Consider the following 24,982-nt stretch of genomic DNA (forward strand, 5'->3'; position numbering starts at 1 on the left):
TGAGCTTTTGATCATTTTATTCACAAAATATAAGCGAGACTTACATCCCTTTCTGGTGAAAGTTTTCAAATAATTTTATGTGTAGGGCCTTGAGATGTACCAATTATAAAACATGTTAAAATGAAAACATTTTTTAAATTTACAAATACAAACCAATACTTTATACAAGAATTCTCTATAAAGTTCGTCAATCAAAGTAAAAAATAATTTGTTTCAACTGAATATAAGGCATGTCCAGTTTATGTTATTTTGTAGAATTATTTTTGTTTTGCTGGAGACTTTTCTCTTCGCCGGTCCTGATTTTTCTTTGATTCTCTGGATTGTTCAGAGTATCTGCTAGATTTTTCCCATCGTCTCTCAGCACCATTTTGATATCTATCTTCATCACTTCTTGAGCCTGAGTGCCTTCTATTCATTTCCCTTGACTTTGATCTATCTTTTCTTCTGAAATTTTCACTGTCTTTATTTCGGTGTGTATGCTTCTCATTTTCAGAGAAAGAATTTCTTCTCTCTCCTCTCTTCTTTTTCGGATCACCATGCTTATTTTCCAAATCTATATGCATTTCTTGGTCTCTGTCATTCGCAACTCTACTGTAGTTATTTCGTTCAGAAGGAACATCTTTGTCTGATGTGTACTTTGTTATAGGATCTCTCCAATTTGAATCTCTTGAATTTTGATCTCTGTGTTTTTCTGATCTTCTTTCTCTCTCAGTCCTTGTTTCCTGGTGCCCGTGTTCTTGTCTTCTTTCTTTTTGTTTCCTATCATTTGTTTGCTGGTTTCTGATCAATTTATCTACCTCTTTACTTCTGGTCTTCCCATGTCCCTTCTTTCTTACATCATTAGCTGCGTGTGTAAAATAAAAGACAGTTAGCTTTTATTTCAATCTTAATTTCATAATTATAACAATCACATTTACTGATACAGTGTAGGTTTACTAACTCAGATAAACCAGGTGCAAAGCCAAATTGATTGAATAGAAAGTCTGATGACACAGAGTCTTACCAAATGCTTAATTTTATTTTTTGAGACAGTTTTGCTCGTTGCCCAGGCTGGAGTGCAGTGGCGCAATCTCGGCTCACTGCAACCTCTGCCTCCTGGGTTCAAGTGATTCTCCTGCCTTAGCCTCCCGAATAGCTGAGATTGCAGGCGTCTGCCACCATGTCTGGCTAATTTTTGTATTTTTAGTAGAGACAGGGTTTCTCCCTGTTGGTCAGGCTGGTCTCGAACTCCTGACCTCAGGTGATCTGCCCAGCTCGGCCTTTTAAGAATATACAACATTTCAGGCCAAGTACAGTGGCTCATGCCTATAATCCCAGCACTTTGGGAAGCAGAGGGGGTTGGGGACAGACTGCTTGAGCCCAGAAGTTGGAGACCAGCCTGGGTAATGTAGTGAAAACCCCTTCTCTACAAAAAATTCAAAAATTAGCTAGCTGTGGTGGCGTAAGCCTGTAGTCTCAGCTACTCAGGAGCCTGAGGTGGGAGGATCAATTGAGCCTGGGAGGCAGAGGTTGCAGTACGCCAAGAATGCACCACTAGACTCCAGCCTGGGTAACAAAGTGGGACTCTGTCCAAAAAAAAAAAAAAAAGGGAAGGGGAGGGGAGGGAGGAAGGGGAATATATAATATCTCAACATTAGTTACTAAAGTACTGTTTTGATCTTGAGATTTAAGACAGTAAACAGAAATTTTATAGCAAATGTAAAAATTTTAGAAAGCAACTCAAATGGTACATTTCTACTTAACAAATTGAATCCAAAAGCTAAAATTCCAGCCCATAGAGTGTTATTCATAGGACTATTAAGTCAGATCAAAATACAATGATCACCCAAACTAGCATTCACTTCCTAAACATAGGAGGAGTAGAATAACTGGGTTTGCTTAACAGCATGAACATGTATTTCTCAATGAAAGGCCTCTTCCTGCAAAAACAATAGTTCTCCCGTTACTATCAGAGAGGCACTAATTGCACCAACAAGAGCAGATATGTTAAGATTTACAGTCATAGGCTTTAGTTTCTGTAGAAACTCTTCTGAAAAGACCTCAAACAATTTGATTTTGCTGATATAATCACAACTATAAATATAAAATGGCTATACTGAAATAACCACTTTAAGCAATAAAACAAATTTAATCAGTTTATCTGTTAATTTGGGTGCATAAATCAAAGATGCTAAGATAACAAAAATTTCTGTCAAATTCATACATAGACAAGAAAGAGAAAATATGATAGAAAAGTGCCTCTTGTCACCCTAACTCTACCTAAATCTCACTGTACCAGCCTCTATTTCTTCCGCTAAATGCATATCTTTGGCACATGGTACAGTCAGTTGGTTTGCCACTAAGGACCTATTTCTCTGGTTCCTATCAAACAGCTCAGCTGAGCTGCAGCTACCCAAGCAGAAACCATCTGGCTCTGTGCTAAACCAGCGTCCCCCTGATCCTACTGTACACCACTGTCAGGCTTTACTGATATTAAAACCCAGCCATATAACAACAGGCAATCTCTTCTCCGTTTGCTATGTTTGCATTATAATTTGCTAATTTTGGGGCAGTTCATGCTGCTTTTATGCTATTTAATATTTTATTAATAAAACAAAGTTCTCTACTGAAATTGTATGAGAAGGCAAATTAATTTTGAATCAGCAAGCTTCCTTATTGCAGCAATTCATGCTGTGTTATCATCTGTTCTCAAAATGGATACCATGAAATAACAAATTCTGTAGAATATAAAAATGGTGAATGTTAAATGAACAATGTTTGTACACTTCAATTCATGAATAAAAGTTCCTGTAAGCAAACAATCTTTCTCTGATAATACAAAAAACAGTCCCACAATTCTGGATGTCACACAGTATGTAAAACACTTTGAAACATAACAAGCTATGGAACAAAGGTGTAAAGATTAGCCTTTCAATTTAAGGCTACAGAGGAAAGTACTGATGCCATATTTGATGAAATATTGCATCCAAACAAAACAAAATGAGAAATGACATGCATGTAGGATAAGCAGACAATCCCTTATTTGGACCAAGATACTGTAATGAAAGAAAGCAGAGCTGACCTTGGGTAAAACAACACAGATCTTTTCAGAAACTGTGAACCAGATCAAACTTTGAAAACATCTTTTACTATAGCATTTCCACTTCCAGGTAGGATAGAGAAGACTGTGGCAAACCTGTGCTCCTGCTGAAAATAACTAGAAATGCCAGATACAATTTTAAAATGTTGCATTGAAAAACGTTGAAAAGTACACAGAAATCAAGTTGAAGGAACTCCTAATTGCCAAAGCTAAGATGATTTGAACAAAATAAATGACAGTATTGGACTTTAACCCACAGGATAAGATAAATAACCGTGAGTCTATATTGATATATACAGTTGACTAAATAAATAAATGAGGGAAGAGGGACAACACTTTCTTATAGAAGAAATTCAATTACTAGATGTAGAAGAAAACAGACAAATAAAAAATCACCATTAGGAAAACACCATAGTAAAAATAAGCGTTGCAGACAAGATCCAAAGATGGATGTTAAAATTAGTGAGTAAAAGCTGGAGGAAAAAGAGATTTGCATAGTATCAAGTTACCTCCCTACAAGATATTTTCACAGAGAAAAATAGTTTCCCTGAAGACATCCAGTGGACACCACCTTACTCAAGTGATCAAGGTTGTCACCCAAAATAAAATTACGAACCTCTTGATAAGACGCACGAAGAACACATTGTTTCTAATGTACTCTTGCCAAAAATGTCTAATCTCATTCTAATAATGAGAAAACATCAGACGAAACTCCATACTGAGGGACAGGTTACAAAATAAGTGACCAGAGGACTTCAAAAGTGTTAAAGCTATTAAGAACAAGGAAAGCCCGAGAGGAACTATCACAGAATGCAGAAAACTGAGAATACAGTTAAATGCTAGCAGAATCCTGAAATAAGAAAAACGACACTAGTGGTAAAACTGGTTTTCAAATCACATCTGCAGTCTAGTCAATAATGCTGTTCCAATGCTAATTTCCTAGTTTGATAAATGAACCAGGATTATGTAAGATGCTACCATTAGGGGAAGTTGGATGAAGAGTATATGGAAATTCTCTGTACTGTTTTTGCAACTTTCCTAAGTCTAAAATTAGCTCAGAATAAAAGGTTACAGTTACAAAGTAAAAATTATAAAGGCATCAGAGAGCTAGTGGAAAAACAAGGACTAGAGGGGCCAAGATGCAGGAGAAAGCAGAAACATTGAGAAGTGATGTTCTACAGCCACTTTCTCCCTGGGAGCATCTGCTGATTCAGGGAAGCTACTGAGGGACAGAAGACACCAGCGGTCTGGTAGCCTTGCAGGGCTAGAGAGACAAGAATGGGACTGGTTATTTGCAATACACATATGTACAGAAGATATCATATCTAGAATATGTAAAGAAAACCTACAAATCAACAGAGAAAACAACTTAATTTAAAAAAATTGGTAAAATACTTGAACAGCCGCTTGACAACAAAAATCCAAATGGTCAATAATGGGTAAAATGGCATTTAACTTCTTTAGTTGAAATGCAAATTAAAACTAAAACCACAATGCAGTACCATTACACATCCACCAGAATGGCTGAAATGAAAAAGACTGTTAATTTGAAGTATTAATGAGAATGGGAGCTACTGAAACTCTTATACATGGCCGGTGGGAGTGTAAATTGGAATAACCACTTGGAAAACTGACAGTATTCACTAAAACTAAATATATGTACATCTTATGACACACTGACTCCACCTATAGGTATATACCCAGTAGAAATGTGAAAAAATAAATAAGGTCATCAAAAGATATGTACAAGAATATACATGGAATATCACTTGTAAATCTAAAGTCTGTTGAGCAAAAATGATAAATATATATTGTGGTATATTCATATAGTAGGAAACTACACAGCAATATTACTGAATTAACTATAACTAAATGCAGTAATGCACCTAAATCTCACAAACATAATGGTAAAAAAATAAGCCAGACATAAAAAGGAGTCCATAATACATAATGCTAAAGGTAAAAACAGGCAAAATTAATTTATGAAATTACAAACCAGAATAGTAGCTGCCATGAGGATGGAAGGAGTAGGAACTGGGAGAGGAAACACAGAGAACTTCTGGGGTACCGGTATGTCTTGATCTGTGTGCTAGCTATGAGGCTGTGTTCCCTTTATAAAAATTCATATAGCATCTGAGATCCATATTGAATGTACGATATATGTCAATTACAAACAGCTTTAATATTAAAAGTAAAAAACTAAAATTTATTTAAAATAAAAACATCAGGATAGCTCCTATAAACTAAATTACAAACATTATGAATGGATGGTTCATATCAGTCATCACTCAGATAAGTATCTTCGAATGAAATATTTTCATTTCTATGATGAGGATGTCAAAAGGTAATCCCAGGATTATAAATGTTGTACTACAGACTGCAAGAATGATAGATGGGACCATTTGTATTAATTGTGGCTTTTAAACAACTGATCTCTAAAACAAATAAGCAATCAAATTATTTTCTTCCTTCATATATATCAGCAATATATTTATTAGAAAAGAGCAAGCCAAATTACAAATGAGCTTCAATACCTGAGGCAGAGCTATGACTACTGATGGATGAAGAGTCGCTCTCTTCACTGGAAGACTCTGAACTGCTATCACTGCTGTCAGAATCAGAGTCGGATGAGTCAGACTCTGAAGAGGAGGATGCTGAAGAGGAAGAGGATGGGGAGGATTTATTTTGCTCAACATCTGGTTTCTGTGCCACGATGACCTTTGGTGTATTTTTGAGATGCTCACGCAGTTCATCCCTAATTTAAAATATAATCTGTTAGATTCTATTTCAAAGACAATTATGAGATGATTTTATAATCTGAACATAAATTCTGAGAATAATCCTTACGTTAAACCTCCAAGACCTATAGAAGTAAAGAAGTTGATGGCAAACCGAGTGTTTCTTGGATTATCTCGGGGTAATAATCCTTCAAAGAATGGCTGTAGAGTTCTAAAAAGGAAAAAAATAAACAAAAGAGAATACATTGCTTAAAGATAAAAAGGTAAAATCCTTAGTCATTTTTCAGACTTTTCATATATTAAATTACTAAATGAAATACAACCAAGTAACTAGTTGATGTCATTTATTAGGTTAGGTTACGTGCTATCTAAACGAAATGAGTAGGGTCAAGTAATAATGTACCAAACTTGATTTCTATCATTATACAATGTAGGAGGTTTTTAAAAAACTTTTTTTACACACACATAGAAAGATAAATATATACACATATATACACGTGTGAATATATATAGTGTGTATATATATATGCACACATATGTATATAAGTGAGTATATGTACAAAAAATTTTAAAAACCTTCTCTGTTGTATGTGCATGTACACACACATACACAGAACTGTGTCAAGTACTGGGGGAGAGGTGTAAGTCATCAACAGGGAGAAATCAAGGATGAAGACCATATAATTACAATATATATGGAGTGAGACAACCAGAAAGACACTAACAATACAAGGTGGTTTTGGACATTTGGTTTTCAGCACCACACTGAGTAACTACTCAGTGGAGTCAGAAAAAACTTTCTCACAGAAAAAGGTAAAATATAAGAAGAATGATTAAGAGTTTGCCAGATAGATCAATAAGACAGGAAAATGCCAGCAGTGGGAACTGAGGTAAGGAAGCATGAAAGAGCCAGATGTGTTTAACAAGCTTGGCAGTGTTGGTATGGCTGGAGTGCAGCTTGCTGAAGAGAGAGAAGATGAGCCTGGTCAAGTAGACAGGGACCAAATAAGCAAGTATATGAAGCCAAGAGAAGTGGATGGAATAGTCCAGAGACAGCGTGTGGAACCCAGGAACAATGAAGAGGCAGGCTGAGGAGAAGACTGAGAGAGGAAGTGAGAAGAAAGTGTGGAGCCACAGTGAGTAGGTGGTCAACTGCATAAGTGAGGCAGAGAAGTGAAGAGGCATGCAGCCTGAGAAAGACAACTGAATATGGCAGGTGGTCACTGAGAAATCTCAAAGGATGATTTCAGTAGTGTCAATGGAGTAGAAGTCAATCTAAGTGGCAATCTGAACAAATAGGAAATAAGAAAGGTGAGAGAGGATTACATAATAGTCCTGAAATAAGGCTCTAGTTCTATGTAATAATTTGAACAATTATTAATAGATTTAATATATACTCAAAACTGTCCACTGATAATATTAGTTATCATTCTAAGGCTTAAAATTAGGGTAAAAAGAAAATAAAATTATAAATATCGCTGGAGAATTCAAGTGAGCATACAAAAATAATTCTGTATTTTCTAAGAAAATTTAAAAAGGCATTAATCTGAACTCCACTTAAACTAAAAACCACCACTAAAAGTTGCATGTTGTCCTGTGTGACATAACATGAGATTCATAGTGATTCATGGATGAAGAAAGTCTCAGGGGGCTTAGTTCTTGTTTTTACAATCTCAGATGGGCTTATGTCTGCTACAATGGGAGAAAACCAGAGGTCAATAAGAATAAAAAGTGCTTAATGGCAAACTTACTCATCCTTTAATCTTGCATTAAGTTTAGGAAGACCCATGTATTCACACAGTTCCTGGAAAAATATTTTGACAAAAATTCTACTGGATGATGTAGTGGTTTCTTCACTCAGTTTTATACATTCAAGAACCTGAAAATTAAAATCAAAAAAGACAAGTATATTTTAATTTATAAAAGACAGGACAGAGTGACCAATATTTGTAGGTTTAAGTGTTTCTCAAAATCACTATTTATTCCCATCTTCAACCAGAGTTATCTCTGAATATCTCCCCTTATGCTGACATAAAGTTTAAAACTACTTCTTTATACTAACTTTCAAAATGTTAAGATGCTACAGAAATAGATTTCATTCTCTGTTTTGAGTAATGTGCTTTTTATAGCAGGGAAGATATCCTCTCTTGAGCATATAATGGTAAAGATTACTAGCTCCTAAACCTTACTCATCAAAATGTGGTGTATATGAAGGTTTGGGGCAAAATGCCACTTAGCACATTAGGCTACAATTTTGTTTAGCACATATAATATATGATAAAAAAAAAAAGACAGAAAGTATAATGGTTTATTCAGAATATTAAGAATGTGGCTTAAAAACTGAAATGCCTAAAGAAATATTTTTAGGGCAAATAAAAATAAAAGTAACCTCTAGTTTTTATGGGTTATGTGTTTGGGGGGCCCATTAGTTAGCTAATTGTTTAAAATTCTCACTTCATTTTCTCAAAGAGGGGAAAAAAAGAAGTCAAAAATTATTACAATTAGTCTCCTGGGTTAGATTACAAATGCCTATTAATGTAGCTGGACATACTTGGTACTTAAAGTACTAAAAAAATCTAACCAATGTTTTTAAGTTTGAGATATTGCCTCATTCTACCATTAGTAGGATGGCACTCTACAAGATAATCCTGTTCTTTCCTCCTGGATGTCATTTCTCTTCTCTTTCTTTCTTTCAATTCCTTTAGCAATTTTGCTTTTCTTAGAATCTAAGACTTTTTATTTTGTATCATTGCTATGGGCATATCTTACCTCTGGTCTTATACTGTAACCCTCTTGAAAGGAGGGGCCATGTATAATTCACTTTGAATACCCAGCACCTCTCTCAATGACTCAGTATATAAGTGGTGGCTAACTAACATTGGTTGAATAATAGCTGTAAAATAAATGCCAACTTAATGAATGCCTTTCAAATTTCAATCCAGTGCACATTTTCCCATCAAGAATATATCTTTCTTTGTTCTATGACTATAGGATATTCTCTCTATAGCTTACCCAACTTCAATGTCTGCTAAAAAGAACACATCCTTCTAGAACAATCATTTTTTCTTAAACACAACAAGAGGACCCATGGAGAGTTATTCCCTCGGGAATCAAGGGAGAGTAATTCAGAGACACATTTACCACCAAAATAGTGGCATATGTGGATGTGAGTGTGCATGCATGTGTGTGTACACGGAGAAGATGAAAATCTGCAGTATTTTTCCTGAAGACACTCCTAGCCATCACTATTGAAACACTGGCATGTTTGGACTATTAATATAATACAAATATAGTATTTCTTGTATATTATTTACCTAGCTTTCTGATTCCTTATTACATGACGATAATCTCAAAGACAGCAGTTCTACACATTTCATTTTAAAGCACATTTCATAATAGGATAAATATGGCTAGCTTATATGAAAATCTATTTGAGAACAGGGAATTAGGAAGGAAGTATAAATATTGACCCATGTACTTACACTCCATGGAAGTGAATCAGTGTATAAAAGGTGAGCAAACATCTTAGCAACATTTCTCAATTTGTTTGTTTCCAAGCGATGGATGGTATCATACTGTTCTTTGAATATACCTTCAAAGGATTCCATGTACTCTTTCTTTAGCATGCAAAATCGCTAATAAATAAAAAATCAGTACCATTAAAAATTGAATGTTAATAAAATTATGAGCATATTAAATCCTAAATTTACTGAACCAAAACTTAATAAATATGTTTTATATTTTCAAAGAGCATATATCACTAAATCCTTTTGTGCCATATGATGCTCAAAAAAGAAGTTAATATATATGTTTCTAATTACCTGAGATTTACATGTTAAAACAAAATCATACATGTAGCTGATCACATGTGGGTAGAGCTTAAAGAAATATTTTAGATCATGCTTTAATTGTGCTGCCTGAACATGTACTTGACTTTAGACACTGCTTTGAGATTTTGAAAAGACAGCATTTACTTGTCGTCTATTGGGAAATTATTACAAATCATGGAAAATTCCAAAAAGCTCTGGAAAAGTGATATGCAAAGTTAAAGCACTGCAAAAATGAAGTAGAAAAAGAGGAAGGTGAAGAGAGTGGGAAACCTGAGGAAGGAGATAATAATTTGCTTTTAGCAAAAGTGGTAATATGTTGTTATATGAGACCAGACCATAAAGCAGACACCATTAATTTACAATATTTGTTTTAAGGATTCCCTCAGTAGAGGCTGGAACTCACCCCAGCTAATAAGCCAAAAAATTTTTCGTATGTCCTCTGTTGGGCACAGCAATCAAGTATCATGTTGCAGAGTTCTTTCTATTTGCGGAAAAAAAATACATTAATGATTCAAAACACAAAGAGACTAAATATTGTATAATTTACCAGTATGATAGTGACTGCCTGCGTTTTTAAATAAGGGTTTAAAACAGTTCAAAAATTTTGTAAATAAAATAAAAACCTCAATCTATGTCAAACTCATAATTTTTTACAGCCTTGGGTCTGGCTGACAGCTTCCACAGTCATTTATGCTAATTACATTAATTATAAAATTCTAAATTCATGATAAGTATGAACCACATCAAGAAAACCTAGTATAGGAAACAGACATATGAGGGAGAGATTTAATACACTGCATTCTTAAAGGATTCTATGCAGAATTCTTTTAAATACAGTCTCACCAACACAACATCTAACAATTCAGTTACATATGTCCCAAGGATATGAACTCAATTGCTAAGGAATATATTTAGCATGGAAAAGGCAGATCATTATTAGTCTTTACTGAGGCATAAGTCGGTACAACTTCAACGTTAACATAAAGTTAACGTTGATAAAGAAACATCAAAAAATACCTCTGTGGATGAATTTTCTCACCTCAAAATAAATGTTATTCATATAGACCTATCTATATGGATCTATACAAATAAATGGAATCATTCCATAACTGCTAGTATATTGTTCCAATTAGCTATTCAGGTGCCATGTAAACCTCTCTGAAAATTCTGTTAAACTAATGGATAAATGCCCAGTCAAGAAATACTATCCTCACAGATGATTTCTACTTAACAAATTAGTTTTTTAATTAACATGTTAATTGCTGAAATAATTCAAATGAAATATGTATTGATTATAGCAATGTCATAGATGAAAAAACTCAAGCAACATAAGGTGAATAGAGACAAAATGAAAAAAGGTGTTAATTCATCTACGATCAGTGTAATCTTTTCTATAAAGATTTACCAGAAACTTAAAACAATTTTCCGAATAGAGTAACTGTAATATACTTGCTTTGTGCAAACAGAAAGTAAGCATATAAAAACGTGTTGCTTTTTAATTTTTACCTTTATATTTTCAATGAACAATTTTGACATTTTGTCATATTTACTAACACAGGATATAACCTAACTAAAAATAGTAAATATTTAAAAAAATTATATTATTAAGTATTTACTGCATGTTAACAGTATTGTCAGAGACTCCAGAGGAGGACTTAGAGCAAGAGGTACGAAGGGAACCTTGGAGAAGCACAGAACAGATACTCTAGAATTATGCTGTTCAACATGGTAGCCGCTAGCCATTATGGCCAGTGGCTATTTAAATTTAAATTATGTTAAATTATACATAAAATTAAAATTTTAGTTCTTCAGCCACATTACTAGTCATATTTCAAATACTCAAAAGCCACATGTGACTAGTGACTACTGTACTAGAAAGTGCAGAATATAAATACTTCCATCAGTACAGGAAGTTGTATTGGACAGCACCGCTTTAGATACTGATACTCAAGGAACAATCTACTCAAAGCTCAAAGGCCTCACTTTACAACACAGGGATGGCTACTTTCAGATGCCATTATATTGTGCTATATATATATAAAAATATATATAAAAATAAAGATAAGTCTCAAGTTATCTCAAGTTATCGCAACTAAATGTTTATAAATGTGTAAGTTCTGAAAAGGTGTACTTTATCAAAATTTCATAAAGTACTAAAAACTAAAAATATTAGGCTTTTCTAAATTCTACCAAATTATGTTAACTTCATATATGAAAATTCACTTTCAACTTTTTTTACCAACATTACATTTTATAATATAAGTTAATCAGGTTTTAAACAACAAAACATGGTAATATGCTGATAGCACTGCTATGCGCTACTTGCAAAACAAATTACCTTCTTCCCTAGACTAAACGCAATTATAAGAGTTATTCCCTCTAGCTTATAATAATTAAATATTTTAACATTTTAATTAAGTATTACAGCAATTTTAGGAGTCTTTTGAGCACATGAAAATAAATGCACTAAGATACTTTTCCAAATATTATCAAAATATACTGAGGTTATTTCTGGAATAACTATCTTCTCAGTGAATATTAATACAATTTATAATGGCTTAATTATCTTCCTCAGATAACACGACAAGATCATACAGTAATTTCAGTGACAATTATAATTTTAAAGGTTTTAATGTATTAATTTCCTTCCAGTGATGGCATATCAAGCATGGCCAGTGTACAAACAAGCACACTATTACTAATATACCAATAACAAAACTTTGAAAGGGAAAAAAAGGAATCTTTTACATTTTAAAAGATAATTTTTTGTCAAAATTCCGTATCACTATAGTTCAAGAATTAATCTATATTCTAGAACAAAGACTGGCAAACCTTTTCTGTAAAGGGCCAGATAATAAATATTTTAGGCTTTAGAGTCCATATGGTCTCTGTCAAAACTACTTATTCTGCGGCTGTGGTGTGAAAACAGCCACTGACAATATATCAATGAATGAGTCTTGCTATATTCCAATAACACTTTATTCATAAAAACAGGCAGCAGGCCTCCGCTGCAGGCTGCCAACCTCTGTAACACATAAACATTTTTAAAGGCTTTGGACAAAGAATTTATATCTAACAGTAACTTAGCTCCGATAATCAAGAAGACCTAGAAGAACCAGAAACTGAACAGCCCATCAGAGCTGATACATTCACTCTGGCATCTGTGCCCGGTTTACCACATGTAAAGCAAAGTGAGAAAAATACAATCACCAAAGCTTTGGCTCAGTTTCTAAGGATGTAATATCTAGATGGGAAGGAAGCAATATATACAATATACATTAGAAAAAAAAAAACAGAAGAAAGAGCAACTTTATCTACTTAATCTGATCTTCATTATCCTTGGCATTAGGGTTCTGATACTTTGAAAAGTGAAGTATACCAAGCTGTAAGACAGTGAGAGCCAAGATGGAGCTATCTTCTGGTGTGCCTGACATATATTATCTGCTGAATACATTTTCATTAAAGGAATTAATGAATGAAGTCTGGGAGTGGTGGCTCACGCCTGTAATCCCACTGCTTTGGGAGGCCGAGGCAGGCAGATCACCTGAGGTCAGGAGTTTGAGACCAGCCTGGCCAACATGGTGAAACACCATCTCTATTAAAAACATAAAAACTAGCCGGGTGTGGTAGAGGGTGCCTGTAATCCCAGCTACTAGGGAGGTTGAGGCAGGAGAATTGCTTGAACCTGGGAGGCAGAGGTTGCAGTGAGCTGATATCATGCCACTGCACTCTAGCCTGGGTGACAGAGTAAGATTCTGGCTCAAAAAAAAAAAGAATGAAAAAATTATATACATTTTTCTATATCCAACTAGAGCAATGTAATATGTGCTGTGATCTTTATCATTTCTACTGCAAAGAATGCGTTAGTCGCAAGCTCGTCCAACCTGTGGCCAACAGGCTGCATGCAGTCCAGGACAGCTTTGAATGAGGCCCAACACAAATTCATAAACTTTCTTAAAACATTATGTTATCTTTTTGCAAATTTTTTTTTTAGCTCATCAGCTATTTTTAGTGTTAGTGTATTTTATGTGTGGCCAAGACAATTTGTCTTCCAATGCAGCCCAGAGAAACCAAAAGATTGGATACCCCTGCAGTGCATCCAAAAGATGGACCACATAATCCATTAAAGAACAAATTTCCTACTATACTTAAGCCAAAATTTGATTTATAGGCAACAACTCAGAAATTCTACGTAAAGTGCAGTGTTTCAGAGACTCTCTTTTTACCATCTCATTTGAGCAGAAAATTTAATTCACTGGAGTGAGCAATATATCTGAAACACCCTAAGCTTTGTGTTATCTTAAAATGATATAAAACCTACACTAAAAAATAAATATTTAGTACTGAGGTATTGCTTCAATCCACAAAACGTACCCATTAACAGCCTTAAACATTTTTAAAACCAATATATACATTTCCTAATAGAAAAAGTATTAACATACTGTTTGGCTTTCAGGAAACTCCATTTTCAGCAATTTGTGAGCACATTCTTCAAAATCTAAACTGTGGAAATGATCACAATAGGTTAAAAGCTTGCAACATAGACTGTACACTCTTATACACAAGAATCTTACTTTAATAATGGTTTTAAATCATCTTTTTTAACTGTAATTTCATATTGTTGTACTGTGTATATAAGGAAAATATAGCTCTTAACTCTACAGAGAAGTGCCAATACATACAACATGGATGAATCCTTGAATTATGCTAAGTGAAAGAATCTCGACACAAAAGACTACATATAGTATGATTCCATTTATACAAAATGTTCAGAAGTAACAAATCTATGGACACAGAAAGTAGATTAAATGACTAGAAAGTGACTGCTAATAGCCTCAGGTTTAGTTTAGAGTAATAAAAATGTTCTGGAATTAGACAATGATGATGGTTGTACAACTTTGTAAATATAATAAAACCACTTGCAGTCATGCATCGCTTAATGACACGGTTATCTAATGAGAAATGCATTCTTAGGAAAATTTTTCATGTGAGAACATCACAGAGTGTATTTACAAAAACCTAGATCGTACAAGCTAATATACCTAGGCTACATGCTATGGCTGTTGCCCCTATGCTACAAACCTGTTCAGCATGTTACTGTACTTCTGAATACTGTAGGCAACTGTTAACACAATGGTAAGTATTTATGTATCTAAACACGCCTAAACATAGAAAAGGTTTAGTAACAATATGGTATTATAATCTTATGGGACCACCATTGCCTACGTGGTCTATTGTTGACTGAAAAACCGTTATATGGCACATGACTGTAAATGTATACTTTAAAAGGGTATCATAGCATGTTAATAAAATCTCAACCTTAAAAAGGCAAAAATAAAAATAAAAAAGAGGTATATGCACTGAATTGTATTACTCTCTGAAACCAACCAACTTCAAGCCACAACTAATCAGATAAAAGGGTTTCTATTCTATGTGATTTTCTTCATTTTAAGAAACAAAACACATGATGTGTAAGTTTCTCTCATTTCTGCAGTCAGATAATGCTTATCGAATGTTTTCCCACTACAAACTGGTCACTCAAGTATGACGGTAGTAAATTCTTAAGTGTTAGCAATATCTTTTCCTTCAAGCATTGGAGGATAATAACTGTATATAAAGAATTTATTAAATGTTCTGACTTGATAATCCCATATTACAGCACAAATCTAAATACTCTAAATCTGGGTAATCAGGTTCAGGTCTCAAAGAGTGCTTCCCAATGCTCAAGGTTTTAAAGAGACATAGCTGTTCTGTTCTACAATTAGTTGTTAAATAAATCTAAGAAAGAAAAAGATCAATAACTCTATTCAAAAGCTTAGATAAAACAACAGGTAGAATGGTTAACAATGAGGACAAAGAAATAAAAGCTTTTAAAAGTTAACACTTTAAAAAAATAATTACACCTACCTAAAATTTTTAAGAAATACATTTTTATTCACAAATGTACACCTAAATTAGAAATAACTGGAGGTAAAAACACCTATAGGATACTATACTGATTTAGGTTTATACACAGGATTTCAGAAGGATTTAGAGACAATCTAATTTGACTCTCATTTTTATAGATGAGAAAAATGAGACTTAGGTATTAGTATTTGAAACTTGCTCCTGGCCACATCGTCCCAGAAGTAGAACTTGAAAACAGGAATATTTACACTTTCTCACCCAATATTTCATAAGAAAAGGCTATAATTAATACTTAATTTGAAAAGTCATTTCTTGAAATGCATATCATGTGTTTACAGAAGCCAGGAAAAGTCCTAATTAAGACAGCAGCAAGCACAGGTCAAGTTTCTCTGCTTGCATTACAATCTCAGTGTGGAAGAGTAAATGATATATTATTCTATCATAACTCTATCTACTTTTACTAGACATTGCCAATTTCTTATATTTTTCTATACTGCTTCCAAGAGGTGAAAGGCGTACCAGGAGCTCAGCATGACGTTAGTGCTTAATCACTACTTTTACAAGTTAGCTTGGTTCATCCTAAACACAGGGCATCCACATTTTATAAATACCACATACAAAAATAGTAAACATAAAATAACTTGCAAGAAAAAAATATGCTTTTACCCAGTATTCATATGAACAGAATTTAAAATATTGTCAGTATAGTTCACCTAAGAGAATTAGCAAACTCAATTTGTTAATTGTTCATTGATTCAGAAATAATGCTACTATATTTGCATTTCTGTGGAATGCCCACATCCTTACTTTTGATAATACAGCATAAAATCATCACTAAGTAATGATTATGGACTTAGTTTTGCAGTTCATCTATATTCCTCAGCTTCTATTACTTAAAGGGTTTCCTAAGCACAACAGGGTAATAATCCAGGATGGTGCAAAGCAATGAAATAAAAAAGAAACCTATCAGGAAAGAGATTATATAACAGATAACATTAAACAGTATCTAACATTAAGATTAAAATACTAAATGGTAATTGATACATTTTAATAACACAGCAAAACCAAAAACATTTAAAACAGATGTGACTTTTTCTTTTCCAGCTTTTTTAAAAAACGAAATTAGTACTGAGACAAAATCCTGAAATTTCTGAAAAACAGTCAAGTAGTTGATGAAGAAATGTTACTACTTTTATCTACTAAGTGAAGTATCAGGGAGAAAGTTAGCTACATGACAGTCTGTTTTTCCTGTTCTTGTTTTATTTTGAAAGTATTTAATGACCCCCCTACACCAAGATAGTTTTTAGGTTGTACTAATTATAAATATTAAATGAATTAAATTTTCTTGATATTTTAGTTCTCATCTTAGGCTGCTAAACCAAATGAGTTTCAGGTTTAACACAAATTAATAGCAATTGAGGAGAGGGTAAAGAAAAAAGAAGACATTTACTGAATTACTGTCTTCTTTACATGATGCCAGATTCCAAGTTGTGTTTACAAATGGTTTTGTTGATGTGTCCAATATCAGAAACTTTAAACAGGTGGGGACATGGTAGTCCGTCTCCCGCTGATGTTACAACTTCAATAAAATAAAATCAGACTGGATTATCGTTTAAAAGCAAGAACAAAGAGGAATGTTTTATTTTTAATAGCAAAGGCAATTGCGTAGTTTAATGTTTTATGCATACAAAAAAGGGTATTTAAGGAGCCATAACAGAAGGAAGATAAGACTACTGGTGAGATCAGTCAACAAAAACAAATTTAAAAAATAAAATTTCCACACAGTTCAGTTGCCAGAACTTCGCTTTTGTTCACAAGATTTTCAAAAGTGGACTGTTTAAGATGCCCTCATAGCCACCTGGCTTGATTATTACATCCTATTCCTGATTTTTAGCCTGGTATATAATAAACATAAACCTCCCCTTAAAATACTACAAGCACAATTCTATATAGTTATATAGTTTTTATCCGACTTAATATTACATCAGACTGTTTGCTCACATTTAAAACAATTCTCTATTAACCTAATTTTCAGTGGTGGCATAGACTGAACATTTTGATTATTTGTGGTAGAAAATAAGATTGTCTCCATTTTTTTTTTTGCACTAAACAATTCTTTATATAATTATGTGTCCATATTTATATCTTTAGGAAATACAGTAATAAAAATCAAGGGTCAAATAGCATGAACAAAAAGCCCTTGATTCACATTGTATACATAGCAGGGCGGCTATAGCAAATAACAATGTAGCCAGATTTTGATTGTTGTTACCATAAAGAAACGATGAAAGTTTAAAGAGACAGATATGGTAATTACCCTGATTTGATTATACAATGTATAATCACCCTTAGGGTATAAATATGTACAATTATTATGTGTCAATTACAAATAAAAATTAACTAATTAAAATTAATAATGTTTAAAAAAATAACAAAAAATCCCCACAGAAAATCAACATATAAGACAGGAAATTACTGCTACTAGGACTGATACCACTATGTAGTAGTGGCTATTACTTGTTTTTTAATGCTTTAATTTTTCAAGTCTTTTGTGTGATTCAGAGATTATCAAGGTTACGTTTCTTTCAAATAATTATTCAAAGAGCTCCACTGTAACTCTTCAAAGTTAATGTTAACTGCAACACTAACACAGTAAATCTGCTGCTCACAACTGATGACTGTTGGATTTCTAAAAGGACAAACAAATGAAAGGTCAAACCCAAAGAATATTTACCTCTGACAAAATATTTCTCACTTTTCGCTTTAAGTTTATATGAAAAAATATTTAATACTTCTTATGTGAACAGAAAATAAGTAAGGATAAAGCAAAAAAATTCCCAACCAATGTTTTGCTGTTTAACATTCCTCTATTTGAAGATAAACCTAAAGCCAAAAAATGTTCAGACTGAAAACAGATGACTCCTACTTATGAATCATTACTGCTATTACATCATACTAAATGGAAATATACTAAACCTAGTAATGAAACAAAACTGAGGAAACATTTCTCCTCCAGTGTAAAATGTAAACACTGTGCCTATTAAATCAATAGGTTGATTCACATACAAAGTACCAGATGCACTAAGATTTAACATCCTCATTTATTTCTCTTCAAAACCAAATTCACAGCCTTCAAAGGGAATAGGTTTTGTTTTCATGACATCACATCACACTACTTCTTACTTAGCATTACTTCAAAGAGTCCTCAAAATCTTCCTAAGTCTAACTCCTATTTCTGTTTATACTCATTTACATCTGCAGAGCAAATCACTGTCCAACAGTCATCACAACAGTGCTTCTTTGCCTAGAATCAGAACTAGAAACCAAATTTTAAAAATGTTAAATATTACATTTTCATTATAAAATTAGGTACTCTGCTATCTTGTAAAACAGAATTATTTTCAGGTTTTTATTAGTGGCACTTAACTATAAGAAATGATATAGCTAAAAAAACCATTTAATTAGGTAACACAATTAGACCTTCCAATTAAGTAAAAACAACTTGCCTGTAAAGCAAAGAACCAACAGAAGGGTACTATGAGCTTGGGCACGGGATGGGGGAGAGAGGTAGGTAGTCTAAGAATGCTGAAATGGTGTCCAGTTTTCTGTTATGAGACCCTAAAATGTATCCCTGATCTCTTTACCTATCCCTTATCAAAAACAAAAAAAGGATGAACTGAGATATGATGCCTTACCTTGACTGAATAGCAAGATAAATTGTACGACGAAATGAGACCAGGTTAATTTCTGTTTTGTCATGAATAGTTACTTTTTGTCCTGAAAGAAACATAACAAAATTACAAAACTGCAAAAATAAATGTGAAGCTAAAATGTTATCTCTGTATAGCATTTTCTTCAAAAATCTATTTAGAATCAATACAAATTTAATAATATTCTTTTTTACTGTGTAAATTAGTATTTATAGAATTGAAAGTAACTATTTCAAGTCTTTTGCTGTATCACAATGTTAGCTCAAAGAAGTCCAGAACCAGGCCAAGAAAACTATTTTTGTTTATCTGTTATCTGCTCATTTAGACACTATAAAAGGCTGCACTCATGCAGTTGTTTGCTAAAATATTATTTCTAGAGTTATAAACAATATCTTGATAATTTAGACGCACTATATAACTCATGCGTAAAAATTCAGTTTCAGAGAACACTGGATCATCACAACAGGCTGGATGAGTCCAACATAAATATATATATTTGTTAAAATTTTCTCTCATTTAATGCATGAAAACTTTCCTTATAAACATTTAATAGTTTTTATCTGAACAGTAAAATGTAGTACATGGATAGAAGATAATTTTAATAAGAAAAGTTGGAAAAAATTAAATCTATTTTTACAAAATACGTTATAGAAGAACAATTGTACTATAAGACAGAAGTATTTATTATGCCCTAAAAGGCAAATGTATACTTTTAATATCTTCACACATGCAATACATGTAAATAATGACCAGTTTATTTATGTTCTGATGTATTAACTGTGCCTTAACCAAAGTAAAGTTCCGAGCTTATTTCTGTGAAATAATGTAATCAAAGCTGAAGAGGAAGAACATACTACTTCTGTGTAAATATAGCTTTTGGCCTCTTCACTCTATTTTGCCAAAATGAACAGCAAATATGCAGTCACTCTCATTTGTCACATTCCTGCCAGGGCTACATAAATCACATGAACTCAATAAGAAAACATGTTTTTCATTGTCTAGAATATAATCAAAGGCATAATATACTAAATTAAAATTGTGCTGATGTTAAAAAATGAATTTCTTTAATACTTTTTGAGCAGTTTCTCAGTCTTGGCAATACTGGCATTTTGGGCTAGATCATATCTTGTTGTAGGGGGCAGTCTTGTGGTTTGTAGGCTGTTTAACAGCAGCCCTAGTCTTCACCCACTAGATGCCATCAGCAGCCGTCCTTGCTCTCCCCAAAGACTGAGAACTATTGTTTTAAAAGATTACATTAGAATTAATTTTAGAGTATCTTATAATATTATTTGAATACGCTACATGTTTACCTTCTTCATCTTCTTCTCCCTCTTCCTCTTCTTCTTCCTCGTCCTCTTCACTACTCCCAGCATCTTGGTCTGTGTTTGAGTCAGTATCTCCCTCATCAAGAATTTCTGTAAAGTACAAAGTTTAGGAAAAAAATGTGCAAGTCATATACATGTATTTCATTCTAAGAAGATAATTCTCAGTTCGTTGAAATCCACTGTGGTGTAACAGTTTGCTAGCCAACAAAGATAACCACCAAGCCACGTGTTATTGCCTAGGTTGTCAAAAAGCATTATAACTGATTTGACTAAAGAGAGCTGTATGTATCACTCTTCTGCCACATAAAAAGTGCCCATGAAACAAGGAGATGAGAAAAACAAATAAAAAGTAGATGATGGTTTTTGAAAAGAACAAGAGCACTGGCAAATATTAGGAATAGAAGTTAGTATATGGGAGTCAAAATATTGTTTCATCATCAGAAAGAAGACAGTCCATTATAAAAAGTTAAGGCTACATACAGAAAACAAGAATTTAGGCTAAGAATGTACCTGGAAAGACAAAGAAGGGAGAGAAAATAATTGCATAATTTAGTGTTCACTTGAAATAAATAGTAATGAGATTTTTATTAAAATACATGCCTACTAAATTGAACATTACAATAAATTCAAAGACTTTTCATATATAAAACAGAAACAGAAGTTTAAAGCCCTTTATGACAACTGGTAAGACAAGCACTGTATTAGATTATCACTTTTAAAAATACAAATGATATATTCAGAACTGGATGAAAATAGTGATGTATACGAGACTACATAAGGCCAGTCATTATGTTAAAAGCAAACAAATGACAAAAACTAAAATTATATTTTGCCCAATGGTGCTCTGATAAAAGACTTTGCAAACCTTACTAACTCTTTACTTTTGCATTTCTATTATAATCAGAGGGTTTTTAATACAAAGTTCTGAGATCAATTCACTTTAAGAAAAATTCTAATTTCTTTATATTTAAGCAGTATAAATCAGGAGACACATAATGAAAGTTAGCAGAGAACTTCACATTATGAGAAACAAATCATTTTACAAAAATGAAGAGTAGTCATTTAGCCCTTATCTGACATATAAATCTCAATAATAATTCAAACAAATGTGAATTCAAGAGATAATCTGAAGTATCTAGTTTATTACTATGCAACATGGCTTAGACAGACTTTTAAAAGAAACTATTTAGCATTCAATAGTAGGAAGACAGGCATTCCTGCTGTTTTCCCAAATGCTGTCAAGATCTAAAACACAAGTACACCTGGGTCAGTCGAAGGTGCTAATTACTAAAGCTGTGCCCACTTCCTGCTGGGGCCATTTTTTTATGCCAGCTCTAGAAGAATGTTTTACAAAACAATGAAGGTGAAATGAATTGTCTAATCATTTACATCATCCTCTTCTCATCTCTCCACTTTAGACTCTACTTATTAGAATCACTTAGGCAAGGACAATTGGATTTCATTAACTGAATAAAGTAGTGGTTTCAAAGCATGGTCTAGGAGTCCATGGGGGATCACTGAGACCTGTCAGGTGGTCTGGAGGTCAAAACGATTTTCATAATAATACCAAGACAGTATCTGCCCTTTCACTGTGCTGACATCTGTGATGATGATCCAAAAGCAATGGAGGTTAAAACTTCTGTAACCCAAGCACTAATCAAGGCATCAAACTTCACTAGTAATCAATGTATTGTTTACTGCCACCCTCTTGAAGTAGAAAGCCAGTTTCATCTGAGAATGTCCTTGATGAATTTTATTAAATCTCAGCCCTGAATATAGGACTTTATCCTAATCTGAGTGATGAAATATAAAGTTCATATATATAGCCCTTCTGTTAAAGACATATATACAATGTGTGACTGCTTGCTTTGCAAGATGAATTAGCTATTTTTTTCATTTTTACTTGAAAAAAATGGCCAACTAACTATAGTTGTTAGATATTTTGCCAACAATTTCTCAAATGCAAACAAACTGAGACTGTCACTTTGGGGAAAACAACTAACGATATCTGCGACGATGATAACATTAGGGTTTTCAAGAATTTTGAAAAACCTATATCCATCTCTGCGAGCTTGAGAGTTCCCCGATACTTAGATTTTTTTGGACGAGAGCGGTGGTAATATTATTAAATGTGCTATCTAGGTATTATATGAACATGTTATTGATTTTGATAATATTAATGTTAACATTTAAAAGATATGCATAACTCAGTGAATTAGTATTTTCTAAATGACTAATGCAACGTTACAAAATCATGCATGAGTAAAAGATTTATTTAAAGTGACAAATGGATTCTAATGCAACACTATCAAAGTTCATTGATATTGTTTCAGAATTCACACTGCAATTAATCTTAAAACTACTAGTTGTTAAACACTGGCATTTATCTGAAAAGGCTGTTAAAATATTGCTCCCTTTTTCTAACTACATATCTATCTGGGGCTAGATTTTCTTCATGTACTTCCATTAAAACAACCTACTGCAATAGATTGAATGTGGAAACAGATATGAGAGTCCAGCTGCTTCCCAGTAGGCCAGACAGTAAACTTTACAAATAAAATTTTATAAAATATATATATAATACAAAATATAGAAAACATCATTCTCACTAAATTTGTTTTGTAAAATAACAACTATATTTTTATTTTTATTTTTATTTATTTTTTTTTTTGAGACAGAGTCTCACTCTGTCGCCCAGGCTGGAGTGCAGTGGCGTGATCTTGGCTCACTGCAACCTCCACCTCCCCGGTTCAAGCGATTCTCCTGCCTCAGCCTCATGACTCGTTGGGATTATAGGCGTGCACCACCACACCCAGCTAATTTTTATATTTTTAGTAGAGACAGGATTTCACCATGTTGGTCAGACTAGTCTCGAACTCCTGACCTTGTGATCTGCCCACCTCAGCCTTCCAAAGTGCTGGAATTACAGGCATGAGCCACCATGCCCGGCCCATAAAATAACAATTTTCATAAAAATATGTAATTTATGTTAACATATACTAGGTTTGCTATTATTTTGAAATAATTTAATAAATATTCTTTTATATTGTTTTAACCTTTAATATAGTAAATAGCAATAGATACAACCCACATAAAAAGAAGCTCTTTGGAGTTGTCAATAATTTTCAAGAGTGTAAAGGGATCCCGAGACCAAAGAATTTGAGAACTGCTATAATAAAAGAAAGTACTACTTTCCACGCATTGGCCAATTGCCTAGATGCTAAAGAAATGGATAGAGAATTCTCAAGTTTAAAAAAAGAAAGAAATCAAATCAGGTGTATCTAAGAATTTCACAAAAAACATCTGGCATTTTTCAGGGAGATTGCAGGAAAAGAGGTTCATAAGAAAAGAAGGCAAAATGGATCTATGGAGTTCTCTGTTTGGAAATGAAATTATAACAGAAAAAAAGAATCTGGCATATTACAGTAAAAAGCTCCTAGGAAATCAGCATCTAAGAAGAGAAACCCATTATTATTATTATAACAGATTTTTAGGATAATGCATAGGAATGGAAGATTTCTCCCAATTTTACTTTTCATTTCAACCTTCTACTTCTAAGCACTACTGAACAATGGAATGCAGACAGAGATAGAGTTCTAGGTTTCTGCTTTCTCTGTATATGAGACTACATAAGGCTGGTCTTTATGTTAAAAGCAAACAAATGACAAAAACTAAAATTATATTTTGCCCAATGGTGCTGTTAGCCTGAAAAAGATTTTGCAAAGCTAAGCAACTCTTTACATTTCTATTATAATCAGAGAGCTTTTAATACAAACTTTTGGGGTTTAATACAAAGGTAAATATTTATTGCTTCCATAGCAATAAATACTTCTCCAGTAAAACTACAACTCAAGAGAAATAAGCCCATAAAATTATTATGTAAGTAGGCCTGAGTGTTAGCTTTAGGAGGAAAATAATACAAATGTGAAAATAGTAACACTAATAATAGCTATCATTGTTGGTGATAATACACAACACTGTTTTATATATCCTTCCATAGAAAGGTAACATTTAGTCTCCCATCAAACAAGTAACTTGCTACAGGTCACTCAGCTAGTAATGTCAAAGATAAATTACACATCAAAACCTGTCCAAAGTTAGTGCTTACAATATACCAATGATGTACAAATGAAAATGATCAATTTATTTTATCAGAGAGGCACCAATACTATGATTCATCCTACCAGAAGGATACCAACCTGACCTCAAGAAACAATAAAGTATAGCACTTTACAATAAAGTATACCACTTAATTGAATATTAAACTGGGTGGCACAGAATGTAAATGGTAGAGAAGCTAAATAAAGGTCACCACTAATCTACGAATATTTCTTAAGATGGGTGAGATGCAAGGGTTGCAAAGTTTAGAGGGAAAGAGGAAAGGAACAATGGG

At 33.3% G+C, this 24,982-nt stretch overlaps 1 protein-coding gene across 1 annotated transcript in view; it reads right to left on the minus strand.

Annotated features, from left to right (window-relative positions):
* CWC22 (CWC22 spliceosome associated protein homolog) overlaps positions 1–24,982 on the minus strand; it is a 61,778-nt gene continuing 36,796 nt past the window's right edge. The window contains 9 exon segments of the mRNA NM_001132308.1: positions 1–844; positions 5,614–5,834; positions 5,927–6,028; positions 7,569–7,696; positions 9,300–9,452; positions 10,051–10,128; positions 14,090–14,150; positions 19,250–19,331; positions 20,575–20,679. Of these exon segments, the coding sequence (NP_001125780.1) occupies positions 258–844; positions 5,614–5,834; positions 5,927–6,028; positions 7,569–7,696; positions 9,300–9,452; positions 10,051–10,128; positions 14,090–14,150; positions 19,250–19,331; positions 20,575–20,679 (1,517 nt within the window). The 3' untranslated portion in view covers positions 1–257.

Source organism: Pongo abelii, chromosome 11 (assembly GCF_028885655.2).
Source record: "Pongo abelii isolate AG06213 chromosome 11, NHGRI_mPonAbe1-v2.0_pri, whole genome shotgun sequence".
Taxonomy (NCBI): Eukaryota; Metazoa; Chordata; class Mammalia; order Primates; family Hominidae; genus Pongo; species Pongo abelii.